General features: G+C 30.1%; 1 protein-coding gene across 1 annotated transcript in view; it reads left to right on the top strand.

The window, feature by feature from the left end:
* The window catches only part of Tsf2 (transferrin 2), an 87,022-nt gene that overhangs the window by 38,790 nt on the left and 22,460 nt on the right, over positions 1-25,772 (top strand). The window contains exons 8-12 of the mRNA XM_075382211.1: positions 2,189-2,404; positions 6,929-7,093; positions 9,555-9,643; positions 14,774-14,940; positions 22,833-23,099. Of these exons, the coding sequence (XP_075238326.1) occupies positions 2,189-2,404; positions 6,929-7,093; positions 9,555-9,643; positions 14,774-14,940; positions 22,833-23,099 (904 nt within the window). The remainder of the gene's footprint in view (positions 1-2,188; positions 2,405-6,928; positions 7,094-9,554; positions 9,644-14,773; positions 14,941-22,832; positions 23,100-25,772) is intronic.

Here is a 25,772-nt window from a genome sequence, read left to right as displayed (position 1 = left end):
TTTGTTTAGAATTAATTGAGTGGGATGAATTAGAAATAACTATCTTTTGTAATCTCTTCAGTACTGAGTTTCATAATTGAATATTAGCAAATATTGATTTAGGTATTCTTTCTACATGCGCAATCTAATTTTGATATTGCTATGTGTTTTAAATGGGTAACAGATTAGTAATTTGTTAATACTAATTAGATGGTATTGTGATCTACAGCACTTTACCATTCTCAAAAAGTAGAATTTGCTGTTTGATGAATTGCTGTTGTGGTGTGCAGTGATATTTTTTAGTAACTTGTTGAAAGTTATGTTTTCCCTAATTTATATATAAAACTGGCAATCTCATTGATTTTTGTTTTATGTTATTTCTCAATGTTTGATTATTTTTCAAAGAAATCTATTTATAGTTTATGATTCTGAAGGAATTGTTCTTCTTAACGCCCATAAAGATTAAAAATTATTAAATTTGTTCATTTGAGTTAACTTTGCCATTTGATTTTTATAAAGTCGTGATTATTGATATAAGCCATGTTTATTAATTTTTTAAATAAAAGAATAATTTAATTAAAAATAGTATCTTCTTATGAAATTGTATATTATATATATATTATTTTCATTTCTGTAATTTTAAACTGCTTGAAAAATTATGTAAAAAATAGGGTCTTTTCTCTGTACTGATATATTTTTTCCCCTGCCATTTTTTTAATTATTTTTAAATTATGCTACAAACAGTCTTATATTTATTTATTAAATCGTAATTTAGTTATTTTTTATTATCTGAAATATTATTTATATGTAGTCAGTTATATTGATGGCGATATTAAATGGTCAGTTGCATAATGCTATTTCTAGAAGTGTTTAATCGTATTTACAGCTGTATAACTGGTCATTGCTGTTTGTGCCCATTGCTTGGATGTAGTTATACATTTTACTTTAATTAGTTAATCTGAAAATGATACAGTTTAATTTTTATAAGAATATAGATTTTTTACAACCATGAACTTTGAATCAAAAGATTTACAACCTTGAGTAGGTTATCTTTTCATATTATTTCCAATAATAAAAAAGAATTACATTCTAGATGAGATAGATAACAATATCCCTTGCAACCTGATAATTCCTCAATACCTGGAAGTAATATTTTGGAATTTGAAGATTTTGAATTATAAATTGCCAAAGCCATATTTATAAAACTTCCTGCCCATACATACTCAGAGTTAATAATATTAGGAACAGTTTCCATGTATAGAATTATTTGTTGATTTTTATCTTGCTATAAATGATGGTAGTGTCTGCCATTTACCTCAATCTATTTTTGTGCATGCATTTTCCTGCTGGTTAAAGTTTTCTTTGATGTTGCTTCTGAAATGTTAAGAATGCAATTTGAATATTTATGTACAATTCATGTTAGAATATAATTTTTCCTTTAGTTACACTTATATCTCCTGGAAAAGAATGGTGAGCAACACTTTCCGTTCCCCAGAAACAAATTATTAAACAAGGTTGTAAATTTGTTTTGCAATTTAGTATTTGAATAAAAGAAAACGTTAACAAACATAAACAAAGAAATGCTTTTCGAAATTTTGTCTATGATTGTGATTTTAAATAGTTACATTGTAGCTTAGTGAGAAACTTCTTTTATTTAATGGTGGCTGTTTAACAGTTGAATGAATGATATTTTCTATCTCTGTTAAAAACATTTATTCTCATTGACAAAGCTCTTGTCAACAGAAATTATCAGGGACATTATCCAATTTTTTGTGTGGAGTACTATAAGTCATGACTTTTATTACTCGATATAATAAATAAATATATATGTAAATTTATACCAAACATATATGTAAGATGATAACTTAAAATGGTAAGTTGATAACAAGTGACAGATTGTAACTTTTAAAGCTGTTATGACGATACAAGATTTATAATATAATTGTGTTGTTTGTACTTATATTACTAGACCTTTCATTTATGGAAAGGAAGGTAAGTACTGCAACTGTGCTTCCTTATACAGTTGTTTGAAGCAGGTAAATAAATTATTCGACTATGTTTTTAAGACTTATTCTAGATTGGTTTATCTAGTGTTTAGTTGATTGACAATTTTAGATCAGGTTTAAACATTAAACAATTTTTGTAGTATTTACATGTATTAATACTTTATAAGAAGTTATATGTGATAAAAAAATATTTTATGTTTCAGAAATCAGTAAAGTTGTTTGGGAACAAATTATTTAGTGTCAATGACACAGTTGATAATGGAGCCTCTTCGACTCCATATTTTAATGGATACACTCCAACTCCATTACCATATGATATTTATACTCCAAACCCCTCACCAGTGACCGTAGAGTATAAAACATTTAACTTATTTGAGTCGGTACCTCGTTATGGAACAAAACACAATTTACTGTTTCAGGTATGGAGTTAATGCAAATAATGTATTAATTAATACATATATATATATTTTTTTTAAAGGGTATTGCCATTTTCATTGGCACTGTGCATTTCATCCCTATTTCTATCAAAGCAGAATCTATGCTGTGATTTATAGAAAAAAGTAGAAAATCTATTTCTAAAATCTAAAATTGTGAATATCAGTCAGCTGTCATAGATATAAATTTAGGTTATAAACATTTTTAGGGCTTTCCATTGTGGTAAACAAACAAATTTTTTCATAGCTAAAATACCAAATGTAAGCTTCCACAAAGCAGTTGTCATGTTTTCTTTTCTCAGTTAAGTGCCAGACTTCAAGAAGATAAGAAAAAATAAATCTGTCTTTTGCTCTAGGTTTCAGGCTTCTTGTTAAAAAAACGCAAAAACTTATTATTATTCTTAGTGATTGGTATTTTTATTGTTCACAGCAAATAAAACTTTATGTCATATTAGGAAGTTCTGGAGAATTGTTGCTTTTTTATGTAATCTTGAGATTTTCAAGAAGTTTAACAGTGTTCTTATGGATACAAAATTTATAAAATATGCTACGTATACAGCTGAAGCAATTTTTTTTTTAAGTTATGTAATTTGGGTTAATTTTTTAAAAAAGTAATTTGTGTATGCATTGTCCACTTGTAACACTTAATCCTAATTTCAGATTATTGCTGTTGACTGTTATATTTTTCTTTATTACTTATTTTTTGATGATATTTAATTCATTTTTCTAAACTGCAAAGTAAATGCTCTGCAGATTCCCTGTGTTAACATAAAACATTACTTTTTAAAGTTACATTTGGCAAAATAAAATTTACTTTTAATTGTTTTGTCTAGAATTGTTTGCTTATCATGAAGCTTTTATAAAATCGAAAAGGAAGAAAGGTTTTGTCTTTTTTCTATGATTGAAAATTCCCTTAGAGGGCTAAATAAATTAATAAAAGAGAAACATAGTTACTCATTCCTAAATCTTTTTCAGGACTGTTATAATTTTGTAACACATGATTGTTGTAATAATACTTTTGTAAATGTCAGTTTTATTCTACTAAAAGTTTGTGATTCAACTTAAATGATGATGAAATTTAAGAAAGAAATATTCATTAAATTTCAAATGATATTTTAATATTTGTAAATATTCTCAAAAACACTACTACAAAATGTTGGATAGTTTTTTATATTTTTAAAATATCTTTATTAAATTTAGCATCTTCGTCTTTCATTTGGGCTCTGAGTTTGAATTATCCCAATTAGGGTTGGCATTTTTTCACATGCTATAAAAAATTCTTTTCTTATTATTTAGAGAAAATGGGAGCAGGAATTGTAACTGGGTGTAGTCTTATAATTATTACTGGAAAGATTGTGAATAAGAATTTTAATTAAAATAAAGTTTATATATATATATATATATATATATATATATACAGAGTGATTCAAAACTATATGGCAGTCTCTTGGGAGCCGATTCTATAGCTAAAAATAGGGGAAAATGTTCACACATAAACATAGGCTCAAAATAGCTTTGTTAGTGAATTATGGCTAGTGAAAGATTTTGGACAGATTTCAGATACTCCAGAGAAATGAAGACTTCGTGAAATTATAGGAAGATAAATTAAGGGATGAATTTAGTTGTTTCTTATGGTTTTTGAATTTAAAATATTAAAAAACTGGGTCCCAGAACTGTACCTTCATTAGTTTTAAAAATATCTGATGTAAAACACAAAAATTGAAGGTAAAAAGTAACATGTTTTTGCATCTAATGTAAGGAGACTTTTGTTAAATGGTTAATTAAGTTGTATTTTTTCAATTAGAAATGTAGAAAATTTAATTCTGAAACGATTGATGTAAATTACTTCAGATAAAATTGAATACAGGTTATTGAAATTTAACTTTATTAAAAAAACAAAACAGACTAAATTGTGAAAAAAATGTTACAACGTGAAATAACTAATTTTGTCTACAGGTTGGAAATAACCGCTGATCATTTATTTACTACTTTTTTGTTTAAATGAATTAATTTGTTTTCATAGGTTGGCAATATCAGCTGATCAACAGTTAACTTTTTGAAATAGTGTTTGAATAATCTTGATGGTGGTTTTTGTATTGTATTAATATATCTGTGAGATTCAGTGTACAATTCAGAAAACAGTTTTTACAAAATTTAGTGAAATTTTCTTTAATAGTGGGAGACAGTGCAAATATGTATTAATTTGAAGAGTACATGGACATGATATTAATTTATGGCAAACAAGAATTGTTTGGCCGCTGTTCAAGAATATTGTGATACTTATCCATATCAAAGAGCACCTGATTGCAAACCTTTTGAAGGTATGGATAGACGACTTAGAGAAACTGGCTGTTTTAAACCAAAACGAGTAGTTACTGGTCGTCAACGAAGCACGAGAAACCATAATAATGAACAAGCAATAATAAATGTTGTACAGTTATTGCCAACTACAAGCACCGGGTATCACAGCATTTAAATATTTCACAATCCATCGTATGGCGGGCACTTCATGAGGCGCAGTTGTACCTGTTCCATGTAACATGGGTGCAAAACTTACTACAAGAACATAATAAGTGAAAGATATTCTGCTGATGGTTAGCTAGAAAATGGGTACAAAATTGCAATTTCCTTCATTGCATTGTGGTAACTGATGAAAAATCATGCTTCACAAGAAGTGGAATAGTACATTTTTTTAATCCCATATTTGGGTGGATGAAAACCCACATGAGGCTGCGACAAACATTTCCAACATTAATTTTCAATTAATGTATGGTTTGGTGTTCTAGATTGATAATTTGATTGGTCCATTTTTCTTACCAAGGAGGCTTACAGGAAAAGTATACTTAAACTGTTTGCCCATCCTCTTGAAAGATATTTCTTATGAAAACAGGTTAGAGGTGTGGTTCATACATGACGGGGCATCTCCTCATTTTTCTAATAATATAAAGGATTATTTAAATAAATAATACATTTGGTAGACAGTGGATTGGTTGAAATAGACTAGTGAAATGGCCTACATGATCTCCTGACCTCACACCATCAGACTTTTTTCTGTGAGGTTGGATGAAGTCAGTTGTTTACTCAAAACAGCTTAACACACAAGAGAAACTAAGGAATTGCATAGTAGAAGCTGCAGAAACTATTAATCCTAATGTTATGGGACACACTATAAAAGAATGGATTTGTCGAGTGAAATCATGTATCTTTATTGAACAAAACGAGGGCCACTTCAAACAACTTTGAAGATAATAACTTTGAAGATAATAATGCCTTCACTAATTTTTCTGTTATTTTTAAAGTTAAATTACATTTTATCTTAAAAGCTGTTTCCAACCTATGGACAAATTAATTATTTCATGCTGTTAAGATTTTTTTTTCATAATTCAGTCTGGTTTGTGTTTTAATAAAGTTAAGTTCAGTATTCTATATTCAATTTTTTCTTAAGTAATTTACATGAATTTTTTCTGAATTAAATTTTCTACATTTTTAATTGCAAAAAAATAGAACTTAATTAACCATCTAACAAAGTTTTGTTACGTTAAATGCAAAAACATGCCATTTTTTACCTCCAATAAATAAACATTTTAATGATAATCTGTTTTACATCAGATATCTTTAAAACTAATGCAGATATAATTCTGGAACCCAGTTTTTTTAATATTTTCAGTTTAAAAACCATAAACAACTAAATTTGCCCCATAATTTATCTAACTAGAATTTCAGGATGCCTTCATTTCCCTGGGGTATCTGAAAAACAACTGAAATATTTCGCTAACTGTAACTCGCTAACAAAGCGTTTTTGAGCCTATGTTTATATACCTTTTCCTTATTTTTAGCTATAGAACCAGCTCCCAAGAGATTATTGTATAGTTTTGAATCACCTGTACATTAGTTTACTGAAATTAATCTTTTTAAAATTCATATTATTCCTCTACAGTGTTAAATTCTGTAACATAAACCATCTAGTACTCAATATTGATAAGACATATCCTACCTTAATTCTTTATGAAAGTATTTTTGTGGGATCCCGCATCCTCAGTCATGATTGAAATAATTCTATTATTGCATAATAAAAATTTTAAAATAAAAATACTAAAATAATGAATATAATACGCAGTTTTCATTATTTTTAATATTTAAACATTTTTATTATGCAGTAATGGGATTATTCCAATTATGATTGAGAATGCGAGATCCCGCAAAAATACTTTAATGAAAAATTAAGGTAAGATATATTTTATCTCAGTACTCTGTACTAAGTGGCTTATTTGGTAGAATTTAAATGTAACTAACTTCTTTTATGTATAATATTTATATTAAGATGTTTTTAGAGTAAAAATGTCCTTATAGTTTTAGATTTTAAGTAAAATTTTTTATAAATTAGTTTTGATTTTTGTTTTCTTCTCCAATTTACTTCAGTAACTCTTCAGCACAGTACTACTTTTGTATTAATTTACATAAGTTACATGAAGTTGTTATACTACATAATACATTGACCATTTGTTTTAGGACTCTGCAGAAGAAATAGTACTCTTAGATGAAAGCAAACAAACATATTCTCGCTTCTTGGGAAACTCGCTGAACATCATACTTTCTGTACGTAGGTGCCCTGTAAATCGAATGACACTGTGTGTTACCTCAGATCCTGAATTAGAAAAATGTGTGAAAATGAGGGTATGTAGATTCTATTTACTCTTGTCAAAAATAAGTTATGATTATGTAAATTTTTATCAGGCTAAAAGCAGATTTGATCGGTATTGTTATGAGAGGTGAATAAAAAAGTAAGTTACACCCTTGCCATGTTCTTGAAAATAGAGGGATATATTAATGTGTTTTGGTGGTAGCACTGGTTGCGTTGTTGTCTTCACACGCCCCCAGCAGCAATTCTGATGACATTCAGTATGTGTGTAGTCTCATTGTCAATATGGTGTGTCCTCTAGAGGTTTCGTGCAGCATAAAAGTGCATTCAGTAGTCCAATTTTTGTGGGGAAAAAATTACAATTGTGAAATTCATCACCAAATTGTTGAGGTGTATGATGAGAATGCAATGTCACCAAATGGTGCCAAATGTTCAGAAATTGAAGAACAAATGTGAGTGACGAACTGTGTGCTGGGGCGTCCTTCAACTGCAAACATGATGGATAATGCAGAACGCATGAATGAAATGATCTTGAGTAACTAGCTCATTAAAATTAGAGAGATTGCAAGTGAACTACATAACATCAATTATGGCAGCGTGTTTGTGATTATTCATGATCAGGTTGATTACTGTAAGATGTGTGCATGATGGGTGCCACATCTGTTGACCGAAAACCACAAACATCAATGTTTTGTGTCTGCTCTTTCTTTCTTCAGTGTTATTCCAGGACTGGTACACAGTTTTTTAAACAGATCATCACAGGGGATGAGAGCTGGATGCTTCATCACACTCCTTGAGACTCCATGAGCATCACTTGAATGGAGACACAAAAATTTACCAAAGCTAAAAAAAAAAGGTAAAAACATCCCCACATGATGAAAGGTTATGCTAACAGTCTTTTTCGATTCTGAGGGAGTTGTTTACAGTGAATTTATTCCCCGAGGAGCAACAATCAATGCCGAATCTTACTGTGAGACCTTCAAAAAATAGCGTAAAGCCATTAAAGATCGAAGACCCAGAAGATTGAACGATAGGGTTGTTTTTCTTCATAACAATGCTACTCCTCATTTAGTCTCATGTAACAAAGGAGTTACTGCAAAAATTCAAGTGGGAAGTGTGGTCTCATCTGTCTTACAGCCCTGACCTAGCACCTTGTGGCTACTACCTGTTTGGTCCTTTCGAGCAAGACCTGGAGGGGAGCGTTTTGTTAATGATGATGAATTTAAGGAAGCAATCCTTAAATGGTTGAAGGAAATCAGACAAAATTTTTATGAGGGTGGAATTTAAAAACTTGTCACAAGGTATGAAAAGTGTTTAGAAAAACTTTGTGATTATGTTGAAAAATAGATAAAAATACCTAGTTTTTGTTTGATAAAAAAAAATTGTCTTATAATTATATATTTGTTTCATAGAGGGGGTGCAATTTACTTTCTGATCGTCCCCCGTTTAGATACAAAAAAAACTGCCTTAATGTTATCCTTGACTAAGATTATGATATGAATGGAAATGTGGAGATCTTTTCCACTATTAAAACCAGTTTTTAAGATTTTTAAATGATAAGAACATAGACTAGATACAAGTTCACACTACAAATGATTAATATTCATCATATTCTGACAAGTAAGTGTTAGCCTGATCATGGCTGAAGATTATATATACATGTCAATGTACTTTTTCCCTTATTATTTTATTTTTTTACATTTAGCAGTGTAATATTACACTTTTTAATCCCATTAATTTTTTTTTATACAATCCCATTGGATTTTATTGTCAATGACACTTAATGTATAATTTAGTTTTTATCAATTTCTTTGTATAATATATTTTATTTTAAGTAGAGAATTAGACAGCTGATAACCTTGACAGTGTGGAAAGAAAAATATACTCTTAGGTTGTCAGTGACTGAATACTTTAGCTGACACTGCAAATTCTAGCTGGCAGCTGTGTTACTGAGTGGGTGCAGGAGGTCTGTCCACCTCTCCCTGGTAGACCAGATCGGAGTTCATAATGAAACTAAGTCAGGGTGAAATATGACTCCCATTAAAGCCCATCAGGGCTACGGTGGAGGGGGGGTGGCAACCAGAAGCGTCACAAGGCGCTTCTGGTCACTTCGTAGGGTGTCTTCCCCTATGGGGTTGGATGGCAGCTGTGTTAAAATGATAATACAGATCTGTTTTGCTTCTCTGTTCTAGGCTTCTTCTTTCTTTAGTAGTAATTAGTTTGAATGTATGTAATGTCATCTATATATAAATAACATATGTATAATGGTATGTATTTAACTTTAAAAATAAGTGTATATTTGTACTATTTAGAAAATTATTAAGTGTTTTGTTTGATTCATTAGGAATGGTAACTAATTATATCTGATGAATGCAAGGAAAAAAGTTGTTTGTTCATTTAGACTGTAAATTGGAACTAGTAGTTACACTTCATTTTGCAAAAACTAAAGTGGTGATGTGTTAAACAACAATAAATTTATAATTTGATATGTTGTAGGTTGCACTGAAAGCCCAACTTTTAACTCCAGAAATGATTTGTTACAAAGGCCACAGCCAGATTCACTGCATGCAGGCAATAAAAAATGGGTCTGTATAGTTCAGTAAAATTAATGATGATACTTTTAAAAATTTATTATTTTATAATTTAGATGTATTTCATAAGTAAAATAATTTTGGTCATATTTTCTAAAACAAATTTGCAAATGAATTTCTTTGTCTAAGGGATATTACAGTAGTTCTCAATTAACAGAACTATTCATTCGTTTTGTAAAAGTCCATGGATTTTTTCATTATTTCTTAGACAAATTTTTTAATGATTAATTAAAGGCAGTTTTAGCATTTAATTGCAGTTGTCTTTCAAACGTGATTTTTCATTACATTGAAATAAATTTTATGAATATGAGTTCTAAATAATTTTGCTTCTTATTTTATGCATTGTTTAAGCTTGAAAGTTTACATCATCTACCATTTTCCCTCGGCTACAATTTTTCGTAATTATGAAAAACTCAATTGCAAAATATTCATTTTATTACATATGCTGTAATTCAAGTTTTTCATTTCTTTAGTCAAAGCGTAGGACATGTTTTCTGAAATATTTGTAATTATCTCAGATTCATACCTAATATCAGGTAATAATAGCATGATTATTTTTCTAGTAACAGTTGTCTTTGTAATAAACTGATAACATATGTTATGACCCAAGATAATTAATTGTTTTTACAATGAAATATGTTTTAAATTATTTTTCAACACCACTGACATCCAAGAATTTTTGAGTTTAGAAAATGAATTTGAGTTTACAATCCTCACTGAAAAATTTTCCGCCTGTTCCTTGAAGCAGTAGGGGACAGTTTCTTGAACATTATCATTAGCGTTGGTATGCATTTTCTACTTAAAATTTTTTTTATCTTACGAAAAGATCAATCAGATCTGGATTGTATGAAGAATGGCTCAATATCTACCATCAAAACTCTTGTAATTGTTTCACTCTGTTCTAAATAATATTAGTCATGGAGCGCATGTGTACCCAATGGGTACACATGGGCATGCGCACAGTGAACCTACTGATGGTTTTGTGTAGTAAAAAACCATTCCATGACTTTCATGGTTGAAGCTGCCTGTTTGAGTTTGGTTGGAGAATGCATGATGCCATTCAAGAAACTGTCATTTAATTTGTGTATTGAGAGACCCATCTTTCATCACTATGTGATCAGAGAATCAGTACTCTTCAGTACAGTTCAGTGAATTTACAGATGTATCTCACAGTTGTCCGGATTGATGATTGGTTTGGTTAATGAAATGTTATTGCCCTTGTAGTGTCTGATGCACTCAAGAGTTTGGAGCTAACTGACAGCATCACAGACAAATTAAGTAAGATATGTTTCTGACTACCTTGCATTCCAAGCTGTTCATTTGTCTTGTTAAAAAATAATCCTCTTGTATATGTTTATCTTATTATTTATTTACCTTATTTCTGGTGTAAAATATCAGTGCACTTAATTTTTACTTCCTTGTATGTAGTAAAGGAAGTATTGTGATCAAGAAAAATTTCGGTTTTCAGATTTCAACAGAAATGCCCATTTTGACCAGCCCTGAATTCATTTTGACTAGTTTTGGTGTGATTTCTGTATGTACATAGGTATCTCACATAACTCAAAAACGATTAGCCATAGGATGTTCAAAATTTGGATTTAGGACTGTTGTAACATCTAGTTGTGCACCTCCCCTTACAATTACAATTGTAGGAAAATGAAAACGACAGTTTATTGTTGACTTTTTATGATTATTGGATATTATTTGCAAAACTTTCCTTTAAATTTAAGGGTACTTAAAGTAAACATTTTTAATTACAGTACTACTTATTTTTAAAGATTTCAACATAAAATTTTCAATCATAAATAGGAAAATTATTTGTGGTGAGCTAATGAAGCAAAAAAGGGTAAAATTACAGAGTTTGAAAGATTGTTGTTACTGAAAGAGAAGGAAGAGTGAGGTAGAAGATACTAACTAAAGAAAAAAAGTCATGAAAAAAATCATTGATTAAGACCTTTGAAGTAGTTTTTTTTTTTTTTTTTTTTTTTTTTAAATTTGACAGTGGATGATGTAAGGAAAGATTCTGATTAATTAAGAGTGCAGACATATTATTGAAAGTTAAATAGTGGACAGAATAAAAAATAGGCTTGAATATCTTAGAGTTTAATCAGAAATAGACTGGAGAAACCTTTTGAAAAGAAATTAAGGCAAACTTTTATCTTCGTAGTGTTAGAAATGACATTGAGGATCAGTATAAGGAAAAATCAGGAAGTGTTGTCAAATATGAATATTAAAAAAATAAAGCAGTAATTTTGAAACTTATAAGAGATGGGAGTGAAAATATTGAAATTCAGAAATGTGAGTGAGTATTCAAAATTGAAATTTAAAAAATACATAAAACTTGATATTTTATGTTATATAAGCTTATCTTTTGAGAGATGACAGAAGTGGTAGAATTTCCAGCATGTGAAGGAGCATATAAGCTTATCTTTTGAGAGATGGCAGAAGTGGTAGAATTTCCAGCATGTGAAGGAGTTTCTAATGATTGTCAAAGAGGACATTACAGTTAATGATTTACAAGCAATAAAAAAGAGGAAAAATAAGAAAAGTTGTTCCGAGATGATGGACATACTGTCTAATTTACTAAGATGTTGGAAGCTAGTTCAAAACAAAGTATTGAAGTAGGATTGTATAAGGAAGATTTTATTCTCTAGTTGGGGAAGATCTAGTTGAGTGGTTTAAGGATACTTTGATTCTTCCCTCGTCATCTAATTTCAACGATGGTTAAGGGTGTTCATAAGTAAATTCTGAGCCTTTTTATGGGTGGCTCTGAATAGATTCCACAGTCTCTGGAGTCCATAAAATTCCTCTTATGGTAGTCTTGAGGAAAAAAATTTTGTCACAGCATGTATTTTTTAACTTGTTCAATGCAAAATTTATTTCTCCATTCTAGATTGTAAAGATTATGATCTCTTGAAGCATTGTAAGTAGATGGGTGTCAGTTGCCTAGATGGGTTACTTTTTCTTATTGTGCAGTTCCTCTACGTGTAGATTTTCTTTTTTAGCTATCCACCACCCTGTTTTTGTATCCTTTATATTTCTTTCCTGGTTTGGATTCTGTTGATGCAGGTTAGTCCCACAGACTGCATGGTAATAAGAAATGATGGTTGATATATAGTGAGGATATGAGGAACTACGCTTACTTGGCTAGAACTAAATGATAGGCTGCCTGTAGATCTGTCTGGAAATGCTGCTTCCTATTTGATGACTGCACAACCCTTATGTGCAGTGTGTTCAAGTAAAGGCTGGTTTCTTGTCTTTCCAGAGATACAAATGTAATGTTTACCGTATTTAACTTGGGTGATTCTGGAAAATCTTTATTAGTGTAAAAGCTAGGAAATAAAATTAATAATAACACTTAATGTACATGTGTAGTTAGTAAATTGCATTTCTTACAAAGTGATGATACGACAATACCTGGAACATCTCTGAGAGTTGTACCCTTAAAGTTGAATGGTGTAAAGTAAGAAATGGTAATAAGTAAAACCACTTTTAAACTGGATGCCATAGATCACCAAAGTTCAGTTATGTGAAGTTAGAATTTTTGGGAGTGGTTTAGGGATGATGACTAAACCACTGTAGTGTTTTGACTGCAGTAGTCAATGTTACTTAAATTTAAATAAAAATAATATAATTTAAAATGTGTTCTGGACAACATAATAAAACACCAGCTATTAAAGATGTGCTTAACCTTATCATTATTACCACTTTTGAAAATTGAGTGTATATGCGCTAAGTAATTGGTGGTATATTCTTCATTTTTGTAACATAGTCTGTTTCTATCGTAGAGGTTGACTAGGAATTTATTTTTTGTGTCCTATGTTTTGGAAAATGCATATTCATTTTCATTTCATTTTGAAAATTGGTAAACTTTGTTCCTGATGTAAAATAACCTCCTCAGTACTCTCATCCTAGATATTACTCTTGTGACTGTCAATAATCACAAACATTCAATTTGGCATTAAATAAATTTCATTTTCACACAAGCAAGCATGTACTGACTTCAGAAAATAACTGCAGTAGGCCCATTGTAGTTTTTTAAATACAGCACCTTTTTATACTAGATAAGGATACCATAACTTAATTTTCTTTATCATGTTTTTTAGATTAAAATAAGGATATCAGTAATGGAAGTAGTTCATTTTAAGGGAGCACATAAATTATATGACAAAAAATTACTAATTTTATTTCCTTATTTTTGTTGTAACAGAGATTTTCAGAATGTTATTTGAGACTTCTCATGTATTTTTAAAACTAGCTTAGAAATTACTAACATGCTTTATACTTTCCGAGCATAATAAATGAGAAAGCATACTAACTTAGAAAATATCTGTTAAATATATTAATGCTCATGAACGATTACATTTACCCTTTGAACTGGACTAAATATCCCAGAAAAATGAGCAGCATGAAAAATTCTTTGTACTCATTTTACTCTGTATTAGTATTTAATGGCATATTTTAAAAAATATGATATAATTTTATTTTTAAAAATCAATTTAACCCTAAAAACCATAATGTAGGTGAGAAGAATTCTGAAATCAAAAGTTACTCTGCTTAAAATTGGATTTTAGGACTCAGTAGAACTTGATGTGGCAGTCAAACAATTAATTGGTTTTTTAACACTTTTTTCCGTAGAATACTGATTTCTCTATGAAATGAATTTACTTTTTTTGAAAGCAATTGTTATTTTTTTTTTTTAATAAAAAATAATATAATAAAAATGTTTAAATAAAAATTTAAATTATTAATAAATTAAAAGTTATTAATTAAATTACTTTATTGTCTTTAAATAATAGAAATAAAAGATTTTCTGGTCCATTATATAATGTATAAAACTCTTATAGAAAAAACATTGTCCCACAAATGATACAAAAAGAAACATTGGCAGGATAAATGAGGAAGATATATCATGATGTTATCACACAGGTGATATGTTTCAATTTACATATGGAAATCAGCAGTGATCATGACCGGCTAACTTATAATATTTCAACCCACTAAGTTTTACTTATTTAATCCAATTGTATTTACTAATTAAAGGTTGCAGTGTAACATCCTGCATTTTACTAATTTATTTTTATGTGTGTTTTTTTTTAACCTATATTTATTTGTTAATTACAGAAATGCTGATGTAGCAGTGTTGGATGCTGGTGATGTATATACAGCTGGTCTAAATTATGATTTAATTCCTTTTATTGCTGAAATTTATAACCTAGATGAACCTGAATATTATGTTGTAGCGGTTTCTAAAGAAGAAGATCCTGCCACTGAACTTACTTATTTGAAAGGTTGCATTCTAATATAAACCATTTCTTTTTATTCTGTTGTAGCTAGCAAATATTAAATAAAAATGTATACTGATTAAAGAAGAAAAAATGGAGCAAAACATTTTCTTCATATAAAAACAGATTTTGGCTTATTTGATGTGTCTTAAATTTCTGTTTTATATATACACATGTGCGCACGCATGCACGCGAACACACACACACACACACACACACACACACACACACACACACACACACACACACACACACACACACTAAAACAGAAATTTATATATATATATATATATATTTTAATCATACAGAGTAAAATTCAGAATCTGAAAATAAGAACTACTGTTGTACTTCAGTTAAATTCAAATTTATAATTATTTACTCAAAGCTGTGCTAATTTATTGATTTTTATGAAAAATATTGTTAGTTAACATTATTTTATTATTTCATTGTCTACTGTTTAGGTTTGTGGTACCCTAAGCTCAGCTTCCTTAAAATGCTAATTCAAGATACTTTTTATATGGTAGTATCCCTTTTTATTTATAATAATTATATTAACAAGAGATAAATATTAAAAATTGAAAAAAACAACTGCCAAAAAACATTGCTAACAAACTGCTCTTAAATATAGGATAATTAAAGAGCGTGTGGGTGACAATTGGTTCAGCCATTGAACTTTACGATGGAGCATACATACTCATATATACAAACATACATACATCCTAAATACATTGTTGGGAAGTTAACAAAAATAAAATGACACAGCTCGTTGTAGTAGTAGTGTTTAATTTCAAGTAGATTTGATAATAACGATAGTTGGCATTTAATAACACATAAAATGTGCTTCACATGAAAAAATGATAACATAACCTTTAACTAAGCCACCTGGCGTGACTATACTTGAATGAAGAAATGGTTGTATAAGTCAGTCTTGAATTTCAAATACTAAATGTACAATAAATTGAGTATTTCACTGATTTTACTAAAAACATAACTGTTTAATATAAATAATAATGAATAATTTGAACTTGCCTGTATCACACATAAATATTAGCAAAAGATGAACTCGTGAATGAAAGTACATATGAATACATACAGTTAATCCTAGGCGTAGTCTGCAATGGTGTATCAAGAATACAGAGATGAAACGTGGTTTAGAGGTTGAACAAGACGTGGCGTCTCAGATTTGTAGTAATGAGTTTGGAGAAATTCTGCATCGATAAAATTGTAATAAGCAACTGGAGAAGATTCGGTGTCGATGGAATTGGCTGGTTTGTAGTAATTGAAACACTTCCATCAGAGTCATAAAATACTGAATTTGAAAATTAACTTATCAAAGAAACGAAGCTAGATGAAACATAGAAATCTGCAAAATTCTCAAAAAGCTGATTCTCAAAAAGCAAGAGAGAATGACCACGCTGTTTATGAGTATGAATACGATGAAAGTATTTGACACAAAGTACGAGAGAGAAAAATCACAGTCGACTGCACATGGTGAATGTCTGATCTACTCTGCCGAAAAAATGGCGTGAATGAAAAGAGGGGGAAACCAAACCTAGGCAGTGGACAGGAGAGAATGTGTGTAAAAGACAAGAGATGTGTGCATGTATTAGTATGGGAACAAAAGAAAAAGGGTGTGTGTGAAGGCAGCAATAAATAATGCGAGATATGAACACGCGGTCACTATTAAGATGATAGAACCGCCCGTCTGACTGACGCCAGGACTCGAGAGCGGACACAAAACCAAACAAAGATAATCAAACAGATACACATATGACAAGCCCAATACGAAACAGAGTAATAAATTTACCAAGCCTGTAGCAACAGCAAGACCCAACCGTAACTTTGAATTCATTGGAAATAACGCAACTTAACGCAATGGCGTAAACATACATTACAGTCCTTTTTGGGCAGTCGTGTAAATTCACTAGTAAGACAACTTCAGACATATGAAATACAAGGTTTCTGAATCATTCAGAATGAAGCATTGAGATGCGAGTTAGTCAAAAACAACTAATTCATCTTATAAATTTAAAAAAATGTATATATGTATATGTGTGTGTGTGTGTGTGTGTGTGTGTGTGTGTGTGTGTGTGTGTGTGTGTGTGTGTGTGTGTGTGTGTGTGTGTGTATACATATATATATATATATATGAATCTTAATTAATTGTTTTTGTAAGATCTAAAAGTGTTCTGCAAACCTTGCCCTAAACGATCTACTAGTCTTTCCAATATAAATTTTGTTACAATCATTGCATGTTATTTTATAAATACTACACAGATTATTAGGATCATTATCATTATTTTCATATCTTTTATTATTTGATTGCGTGGTCTATATATGCTGGTTTATATTTTTTTATAATTATAAACATTAACCAGGTTTTTAATAATGTTGCTAGTATAGGAGTATTTTATATAAATATTTTCATCATATTTATTATTTATACGTATCAACGTTGTTGCATTATTAGATTTCAATTTCTTTTTTTTTATAAATATTATCAGTTAATGATGTGTTATATCCATTTCTTACTGCAATACATTTTATAATATCTATTTATGCATCAACTTTTTCTTTATTGTTCTGTGTGCAATGTATCACTCTATTTAACATATTTGTAAATGTATTAATTTTGTGTGCCCAAAGATGATTCAATCTTCTGTTAACAGTTAGTTTACTAGTTGTTGGTTTCCTAGATATGGATGTTACAATTTTACTACTTTCACTAATTTCTATGTCAACATCTAAAAAATTTATTTTTCTGAATTAGTCTGTTTCGAAGTTAAAATTTAAATTATTATGATAAGAATTAAGTTTTTTAAAATTATTAAATGTTCATTATTTAGAACAGGTTCATAGACTACCAAAATATCATCAACGTACCGAACCCATAATTGAATTTTATGAATGTGGGTAATACCATAGACCATCTTATTCTTGAACTCCTGTAAATAAATTTTGGGCGTAACGGCTGATAATGGAAATTCCATGGGCAAAGTATTATCTTGTATGTAAAATTTGTTGTTAAACTCAAAATAATTTTGTTGACATATATTTCTGATGATGGTTATAATCTTATAAAAACAATAAATTAGGTTTCTCCAATCTTGCAGACCATTTAATATTCATTCAATAAACATTCAAACATCGACTTGGATAAAAATTTAAAAATAATAGAAACTGTAAAAGGATGTGATGATAATAATAATAAAAAATGAAATATTTTAGTAAAATATATTCAAATATAAACAAAAGTTTAACTTGATTATTGTACAGAGGTTGATAATGACTATATTATCAAAACTGCCACAGATAACAGCACATTCGTATAATTTGTTAAATAAAATTTTAAATAATGTTAGTACAGTACTGCACAAGGTCTGTTTAAGAAATACGTAGACTGTTTGAATTCCAGTTGGTTCCAGTCAAATCCACTTGGCGTCACCATGTTCGTACAGATCAGCTGATTACAACACAGTTTTTTGATTGCAAATATCTTTATTGGTTGCTTAGCTATGCAGTTATTTATAAAGTGTATCTTTTTCGTTTTGTGGATTTTAGAATGAGGGACTTGAACGAGCAAAGAGTTGCTGTGAAATTTTGTGTTAAATTTGGAAAATCTGTGAGTGAAATTTTTGATATGCTCAAGATGGCTTACGGCAACATTGCTATGAAGGTGCGACATGTTTTAAATGGTATGGACGTTTTAAAGATGGTCTTCAGTTGATTGAAGGCGATGAGTGTCCTGGATATCCTCCCACATCAACTGGTGACTCACACGTAGACAAAATCAACACCCTGGTTTGGGCAAATTGACGTCTAACCATCAGAGAGCTTACTGAAGAGTGTAGGATATCAGTTGGATCATGTTACGAGATTTTGACCGAAGTATTGAAGATGCACCGCACTGCTGCGAAATTTGTCCACACCTGATGACAGACAACCAAAAAGCCCATTGCGTCCAGGCTTGTAAAGAATTGCTTGAACGTTCAGAAGAAGATGAAAAGTTCTTTTCAAGGATCATAACAGGTGATGAATCTTGGGTGATTAAAACAAAGGTTCAATCATCCCAGTGGGTGGGTGAAACATCTCCCAGACCAAAAAAAGCTCACAAAGTTCATTCCAATGTGAAGGTGATGTTGATAGTTTTTTTGATGCTCAGGGCATAGGTCCACCACGAGTACCTCCCCCCAAGGCTCCACGTGAACCAGAATTAGAAGTTCTCAAACGTCTGCGTGATGCAATCTGGTTGAAAAGGCTAGCAATGTGGAAGAGTGGTGATTGGTTTTTTCATCACGACAATGCTCCAGCCCATTCAGCCCTCAAAAAACTCATGAGTTTTTGGCCAAACAGTCGATCACTGTTCTTCCTCAGCCACCCTACTCACCTGATCTTGTTCCTTGTGACTTCTTCTTGTTCTTCAAACTCAAGAGACCTTTGAAAGGAAGAAGATTTGAGACGATTCCCGAGATTGAAACAAATGAGACAAGAGAACTTAAGAACATCACAAAAGAAACATTTTCCAGGACTGTTTCCAAAAGTGGAAACACCATTGGGATATGTGTGTGCATCGGGGAGGGAGGTACTTCGAAGGGGATCCAGACAAGCAACTTCTAAATAAAATACATTTTGTTTTATGACGTTAGTCTACATATTTTTTGAACAGACGTCGTATGTGTGGTTGGCCACATGAAATATTTCATTTTAATCTTTTGCTCCATATTTTTATAATATGTGACAATTTTAATGTTTTTGAGATTAATGTGTGATTTTTAAAGAGTTTTTATTAACTGGCGATGAGGAAAATCCTCAAAAACGCTCTTAAAATAGAAAAACAATAAGCATAAAGTAAGAGGCATTATTGAGTTCTGTACTGTTGGTGGAAAACTGTGTTATACGTTTGTCTTTGACATAATTGCTACTGAGGGGAATATGGACAAGTACAATAACAAAAAAAATAATTAATTTTGCTAAGTTAATTATAATATATACACATTTATATAGCCTTTGACACTCCCAGTAACATAAGGGTTCCAATGTGTATATCAAAATTGGTTCAGCCATTGAGCTGCCATGATGGAAAATATATACATACATATACCCTAATTACATTACATTCTTTTTCAGCAGTCATGTAATAAAAAAAGACATTCATTATATGTGAAATTTTCTTTTTTTGAATTTTGATTAGCTTCGCACTTTAATTTTTTTTTTTATTGTTGTGAATATCCCACCATCTTGTGGTTAACTCGTCATCACTAATCAGTCGTTTAACAGCTGAGTTTTGAAGTCAAAGTTTCTGAGTTTCAAATCCTAGTAAAAGTTAGCTGTTGTTGTATGGATTTGAATACTAGACACAGAGGATACTGGTGATACTTGGTGGTTGGGGTTCAGTTAACCACATCTTAGAAATGGTCAGCCTGAGTCTGTACAAGACTACACTTCATTTACATGTTATACATATCTTCCTAAACTCATTGGACCATGAGGGAGTTTGCTTATTGCTCATTGATTGAACAGATTGTAACGTATACATCAGAAAGAAAAAAAGTTCTAAACAGGGGGTTCAATAGCCAACTGACCATTGGATTTGAAAGGAAAAATAGCATTAGTTTCTACTTTATACCTAGAAATACCATGTAGAAGCAAAGTATGGTATTTAATGTCTGTGTTAAATCTGCTTCTTTTTCTATTACAGCAGAGTATTATGTCTGTTTATTTTTTAAATATAAAGTCTTTGTATAAAATTTCAATGGCCAGCATGGAATGGATTCATAGAAAAGGATATCTTGAACCTAATGTTCAGTGTACATCTTGTATATATTTTAGTTATTTGCACACTACACAAAAAAAAATTGTGTTTTTAACTGTATGTATCTTTAACTTAAATCATTCAGCATCTATAAATTTTTATATGAAAGTATCATTATTGTCTTCACGTATTATTATTCAGCATGCATACTTTCTACATTTATAAAACCCAGTAATTTTTTTATTTTACTGAAGGTAAGATATGTTCTGATTTTTTAAAAATGCTGTTATTAATTTATTATTTTCCAGAGATTAGAGAAATATTGGAAAGTAAAAAAAAAAAAAAAAACTTATGGTGTATTTGTTATACCTTATTTCCTAATATTGGCCACTGCCAATAATATTGGTGTTGTATAGTTGGGAAAGGAATTCATCAGTAGAATAGAACATTCAAAAATCATTATTATATATGTTCTATTCTTTAAAATAGGTTACAGCTGTATAGTATTTTAAACCATTTAAACATTTTTGTTTTTATTTAGCCTTCATGTATAAAAAGTTTTTTTTTTTAACTTTGAATCATGATTTGGATTTGCATTACTTATTTATTCCTTCCCATGATGAGTATTTCCTTTTTGTTGAAGTAATAAAACAAAATTTTCAGGTGTTTTTCTTGCTCCCCTGAAAAATTTTCAAAATCTGAATAAGTGGAAGATATGCTACCATGCTTTGTTGAAGTGGTGAATTATGATTAGTATACTGTATTATGGTAAGAAGGATTAAGAGGCCTGACCTATGAAAAAAGAAAGGGTAGGTGTGGCTGTGCATGAAACTGAATCTTTGGACAGATCTTTAGGTAGAGGCAATCCTATAAAATTACATAATTATCAAGAATGTAGTATTTCAAAGAAGTCCTCGCTTACTTAAAACAATTCTAATTAGTATCTATAAGAAATTCACCAGTGAGAAAGAATCAAAGACTACCACCATCAATCTATTTTTCAATGAGTGGTGGTGATAAAGGAATGATCTATTCACAAAGTGATCATAAGACAAAACAGGAATATTTTTTGTGTCCTTTCAGCCTTCAATTAATTGGGCCATCTATCCTGCCTAACAGCCCTCAGAGATTGGGATATTTTACCCAGGATAGGAGCTGCAGTTATTGATTACTGTATTTTGTATGAATAAAAATTATATAAAAAATTGCTTTTCCTCCAGATTCCAAAGAACCACCTGAGGTGAGGCTTAGGCTTCCTTAAGTAAGACTTAATTTGTTTATGTAAATTATGTTTGTGTATTTTCTGTTCATATTCATCTTCAGTTTTTAAAATTAGAACGTTACATACATGCCAATTTCTTGTCTTGGGGATTTTAACTTTCCATCTTAGTAATTAAAAGTATTATATTAGAAAAAAATAATTTTTTTTATTGAAGTTGTCTTATTTTAAAATAGGGAAGAAAAAATAATTGATAGTTTTTGGTTGGTTTCAGCATAATTTTAAGATTAAGGTGTTTACTTTTATTAAAAATATTAACTGTATTTTTCAATAAATATGTGCAATAAGTAAAACAATTTTAATCTTGATTTTTATTTTTATTCATGTTAATATTGCAAAAGATTTTTTCCCTAGTCAATTGAAGCAGTACATAATCAATTATTTCATATAAGAAAGGGGTATATTTATCTTTTGTTTTACTCTGCTTTTCCATCTTTCTTGTGACTTCAATACATTGGGATAAAAAACACCTGTCTCTACCACCTGAGTTGTAAGAGGTATTTATTAGAGTAACTTTTCTCTGGGTAATGGTAGTTGACTACAACTACTTGCTTGACTACAGAGCATCTTGGTGAATAGGTGGTAGTGAACAGAGCATTGATAAAGAGTATCACATGCATTCTGATATGCTTGTCATGTTGATATAATAGGTTGAATGATGAAGGCGATGAAAAACCATCTCACTGTTGATGTTAATAATAACATTAATATTTTTTGTAAGAATTATGCCATTTTCAGGATCAGATCGTGGCTTATCAGGCTGCATATAATTATGATTATGATATCTTATATATATATATATTATATATATATATATATATTGCAGTACTGAGTCACTATTTGTGTTGATTATATTATTTGTTGCAGGTAAATATACTTGTCATCCTGGAATCAATACAGCAGCTGGTTGGATTATTCCTCTTGCTTATCTTATTTCTAATGGTTGGATTCGTAGCTATGGTTGTGATTCTATCAGAGCAGCTGCAGAATACTTTACAAAGTCTTGTGTTCCTGGTGCTCTTAGCACTGAATATAACACTGGTGTGCCTTATGATAATATGTGTGATCTTTGCCATGGTGCAAGTTATCGTTACTGTCGTAGAGATGCATCTGAAGATTATTATGGATATACAGGTAATTTTTATTTTATTACTTCAACTTATATCTTTCCTCAAGGACTCATACATTGTACTAGTTGTGTTTATGTGACCATTTTCTTTCTCCCATTTCTTAATCTGTTGTTTTGGTCATTTTAATTTCAGCTGTTTTGCTTTTACATATTTTAATTATCTTAACTTTTCCTTATTGTTTCTTATGTAGTCATGTTTTACTGCTGCTCTACATACATGAATCTTGGTGCTGATGTCTTTGAGCCATAGGTGAAAATTCTGAGTACTTAGTGTTTTAAAAGATTTTTTTTTATGATTGAAGTTTGTTTTCATTTATTAATTCAATATTTATTATATTATCCATTTTTGTTTTTCTAGAATTTCTTTGTTCCATCTATTTTGATGGAAACTTGCTATCCCAGGAGTATGCGTATTTATTCTGTAGTATTACTAGTTTACATCCAATTACTACTGCTGTACTCCTATTTAAAAAAAATCTTTTTCACTATAAAGAATAAGTTTTAGCAAGTGAAAAATGACAAGCCTGAGTGAATTCAAACCCAGAATGTTCCGTATAAAAGGAGAAGTGTTGTCACCGTGTCACAGATGGTTGTAGTAATATAGATTTACATGTGTTTTCTGATAGGTTTTGCATTGTTGGAGAAAGGTTTAGTTCTAAAATTAAATGTGGATATCTAGTTGTTGTTTTTCCTCATTACTTTCTGGTTTTTCTTATTTATTTATTCTCAATTTCCAGTAATTAAGTAATTGTTATAACATCTTTAGCTTTTTTTATCTTTCTCTTTTCAATAACTATTTATGAGTATTTTATATTGTATTCTTAATTTGAAAACATGATATGTTTTGCAAGTAAATATTGTGTGTTAATTGTTTCTTTAATCAGCGAATAAAGTTATTACTTGATAAAAATATATCATAATAAAATAAACAAATATGTTAATTGTGATTTTCACAAAATTATTTTTGTAAAAAATTGTCAAATCAATAACAAATATCAAATTTAAAATCAATAACAAATTGGATTTTAGCATACATCACATACTGATCCTGTCATTCATACTATATCACTATCTCCATTTGCATATAAATTGGCAGCTTTTAATAGTTATATTCATATGTTAAATGCTCTGATATCAGATGATAATTTTGAGAAAGTACTTAATATTATTAAACAAATAACAGTAAATAAGGCTATTTTAAGTGAATAACATTACAAAACAAGTCTAATTCATCAACTGTTCCAGAATAAATTATACAAAATTGCAATTAGCAAAGTTTTTCCTTCAATTAATTCATTACAACAAAAGAAATTTCTTGCAATCACTGGTATAGTATTGCCTCAGAAAAAAATTAGACGTATTTTAGAAACTGTGATGTTGATATTACTTTCAAATCTGATAATTCTCTAAGTAAATTTATTAAGAATAATATAAGTAAAACTGATAAACTTAAAAAATCAGGAGTTTACAAACTTTAATACGGTAATAAAATTTATATTGGTCAGACTGGTAGATATTTGAAACTGAACCTTTTAGAGTCAATGGAAATTAGTAAACTTAAAAATTCTTGTTTATTTTGAAATGATTAGTTAGAGTTGAATAGTTCATTTTTGAACTTTCATATGTGAGATGGGCTTCTTATCTTTTTGTATGTACCATCCCTTTTTTTTAATTGACCAGTAGTATCAATTGTTAAATCTATATTTTTCTGATACATGGGTACACTCCCTATTGTTGCTCTTTATCTTTGTGCATTTTTTCTGTTTTTTTTTTGTATTTACGTTTTTTGTTGTATGTACTTTTAGCTTTAGTATTCTACTTGTATCACATGAGAAAGGTACTTTGTACCGAAATAGCTGTTGTGTTTTTTAAAATAATTTTGTGAAAATAAATAACATTTTCTTTATTTTCATTTATTAAAATAAAAATTGTTTGAAATATCGACCTTCAAAGCTAAATTTGTCTTTTATGTAATTTGGATCAAAATTTACATCGTTTTTGCTTTGTGTCATTTACAATATAAATAAAGTGATGAGATTAGTTTTTTTTGGCAGCCAAAGTGGCAATACTGTAAAGTTCCTAGTAAGCATGGTTATATAAACAGCTGATTTATATTAGGTATTAATATTTTAAGTCTATTGTTGCCACGTGAGACGTAAACAAACCTTTTGTGAAACAAACTTTGTTGTGCTTTACAAAAATGAGTGATACTAATTATAGCAACATTGTGCAATCAAGTTTTTTTGTTAAACTCTGTGAGAATGCTACTGAAATTTTTTCAAAATTGAAAAGTGTGTATGGAGATGACGCTCTGTCACAACCCCAAGTTTTTAGGTGGTTTAAAGCATTTTCAGATGGCTGGTAATCAGTTGCGGACACTCCACACTCTGTAAGACCGTTACCATCAAGAAGTGACTACAATGTTGAGTGAATTGGAGGCTGTTGGAGTGTTTGTCTACCGGACAGGCTGTAAATCGATATGTTTACCAAGAAATTCTTGAAAGACTGCGGAAAAGAGTGACCCATGAGACCAGCCATCAAAGACAACTTGATGATGACAATGCACCTTGTCACACTGCACTCTCAATTAATGAGTTTTTGGCAAAGAAAAACATTCCTGTAGTTCCTCAACCACCTTATTCACCTGACTTGAGTTCCTGCGTCTTTTTCCTGTTCCT

This window comes from Lycorma delicatula, chromosome 1, assembly GCF_047948215.1.
Source record: "Lycorma delicatula isolate Av1 chromosome 1, ASM4794821v1, whole genome shotgun sequence".
In the NCBI taxonomy this organism is placed as follows: Eukaryota; Metazoa; Arthropoda; class Insecta; order Hemiptera; family Fulgoridae; genus Lycorma; species Lycorma delicatula.
The sequence above is the reverse complement of the archived record's forward strand: the minus strand, read 5'-3'. Positions and strand labels throughout refer to the sequence as shown.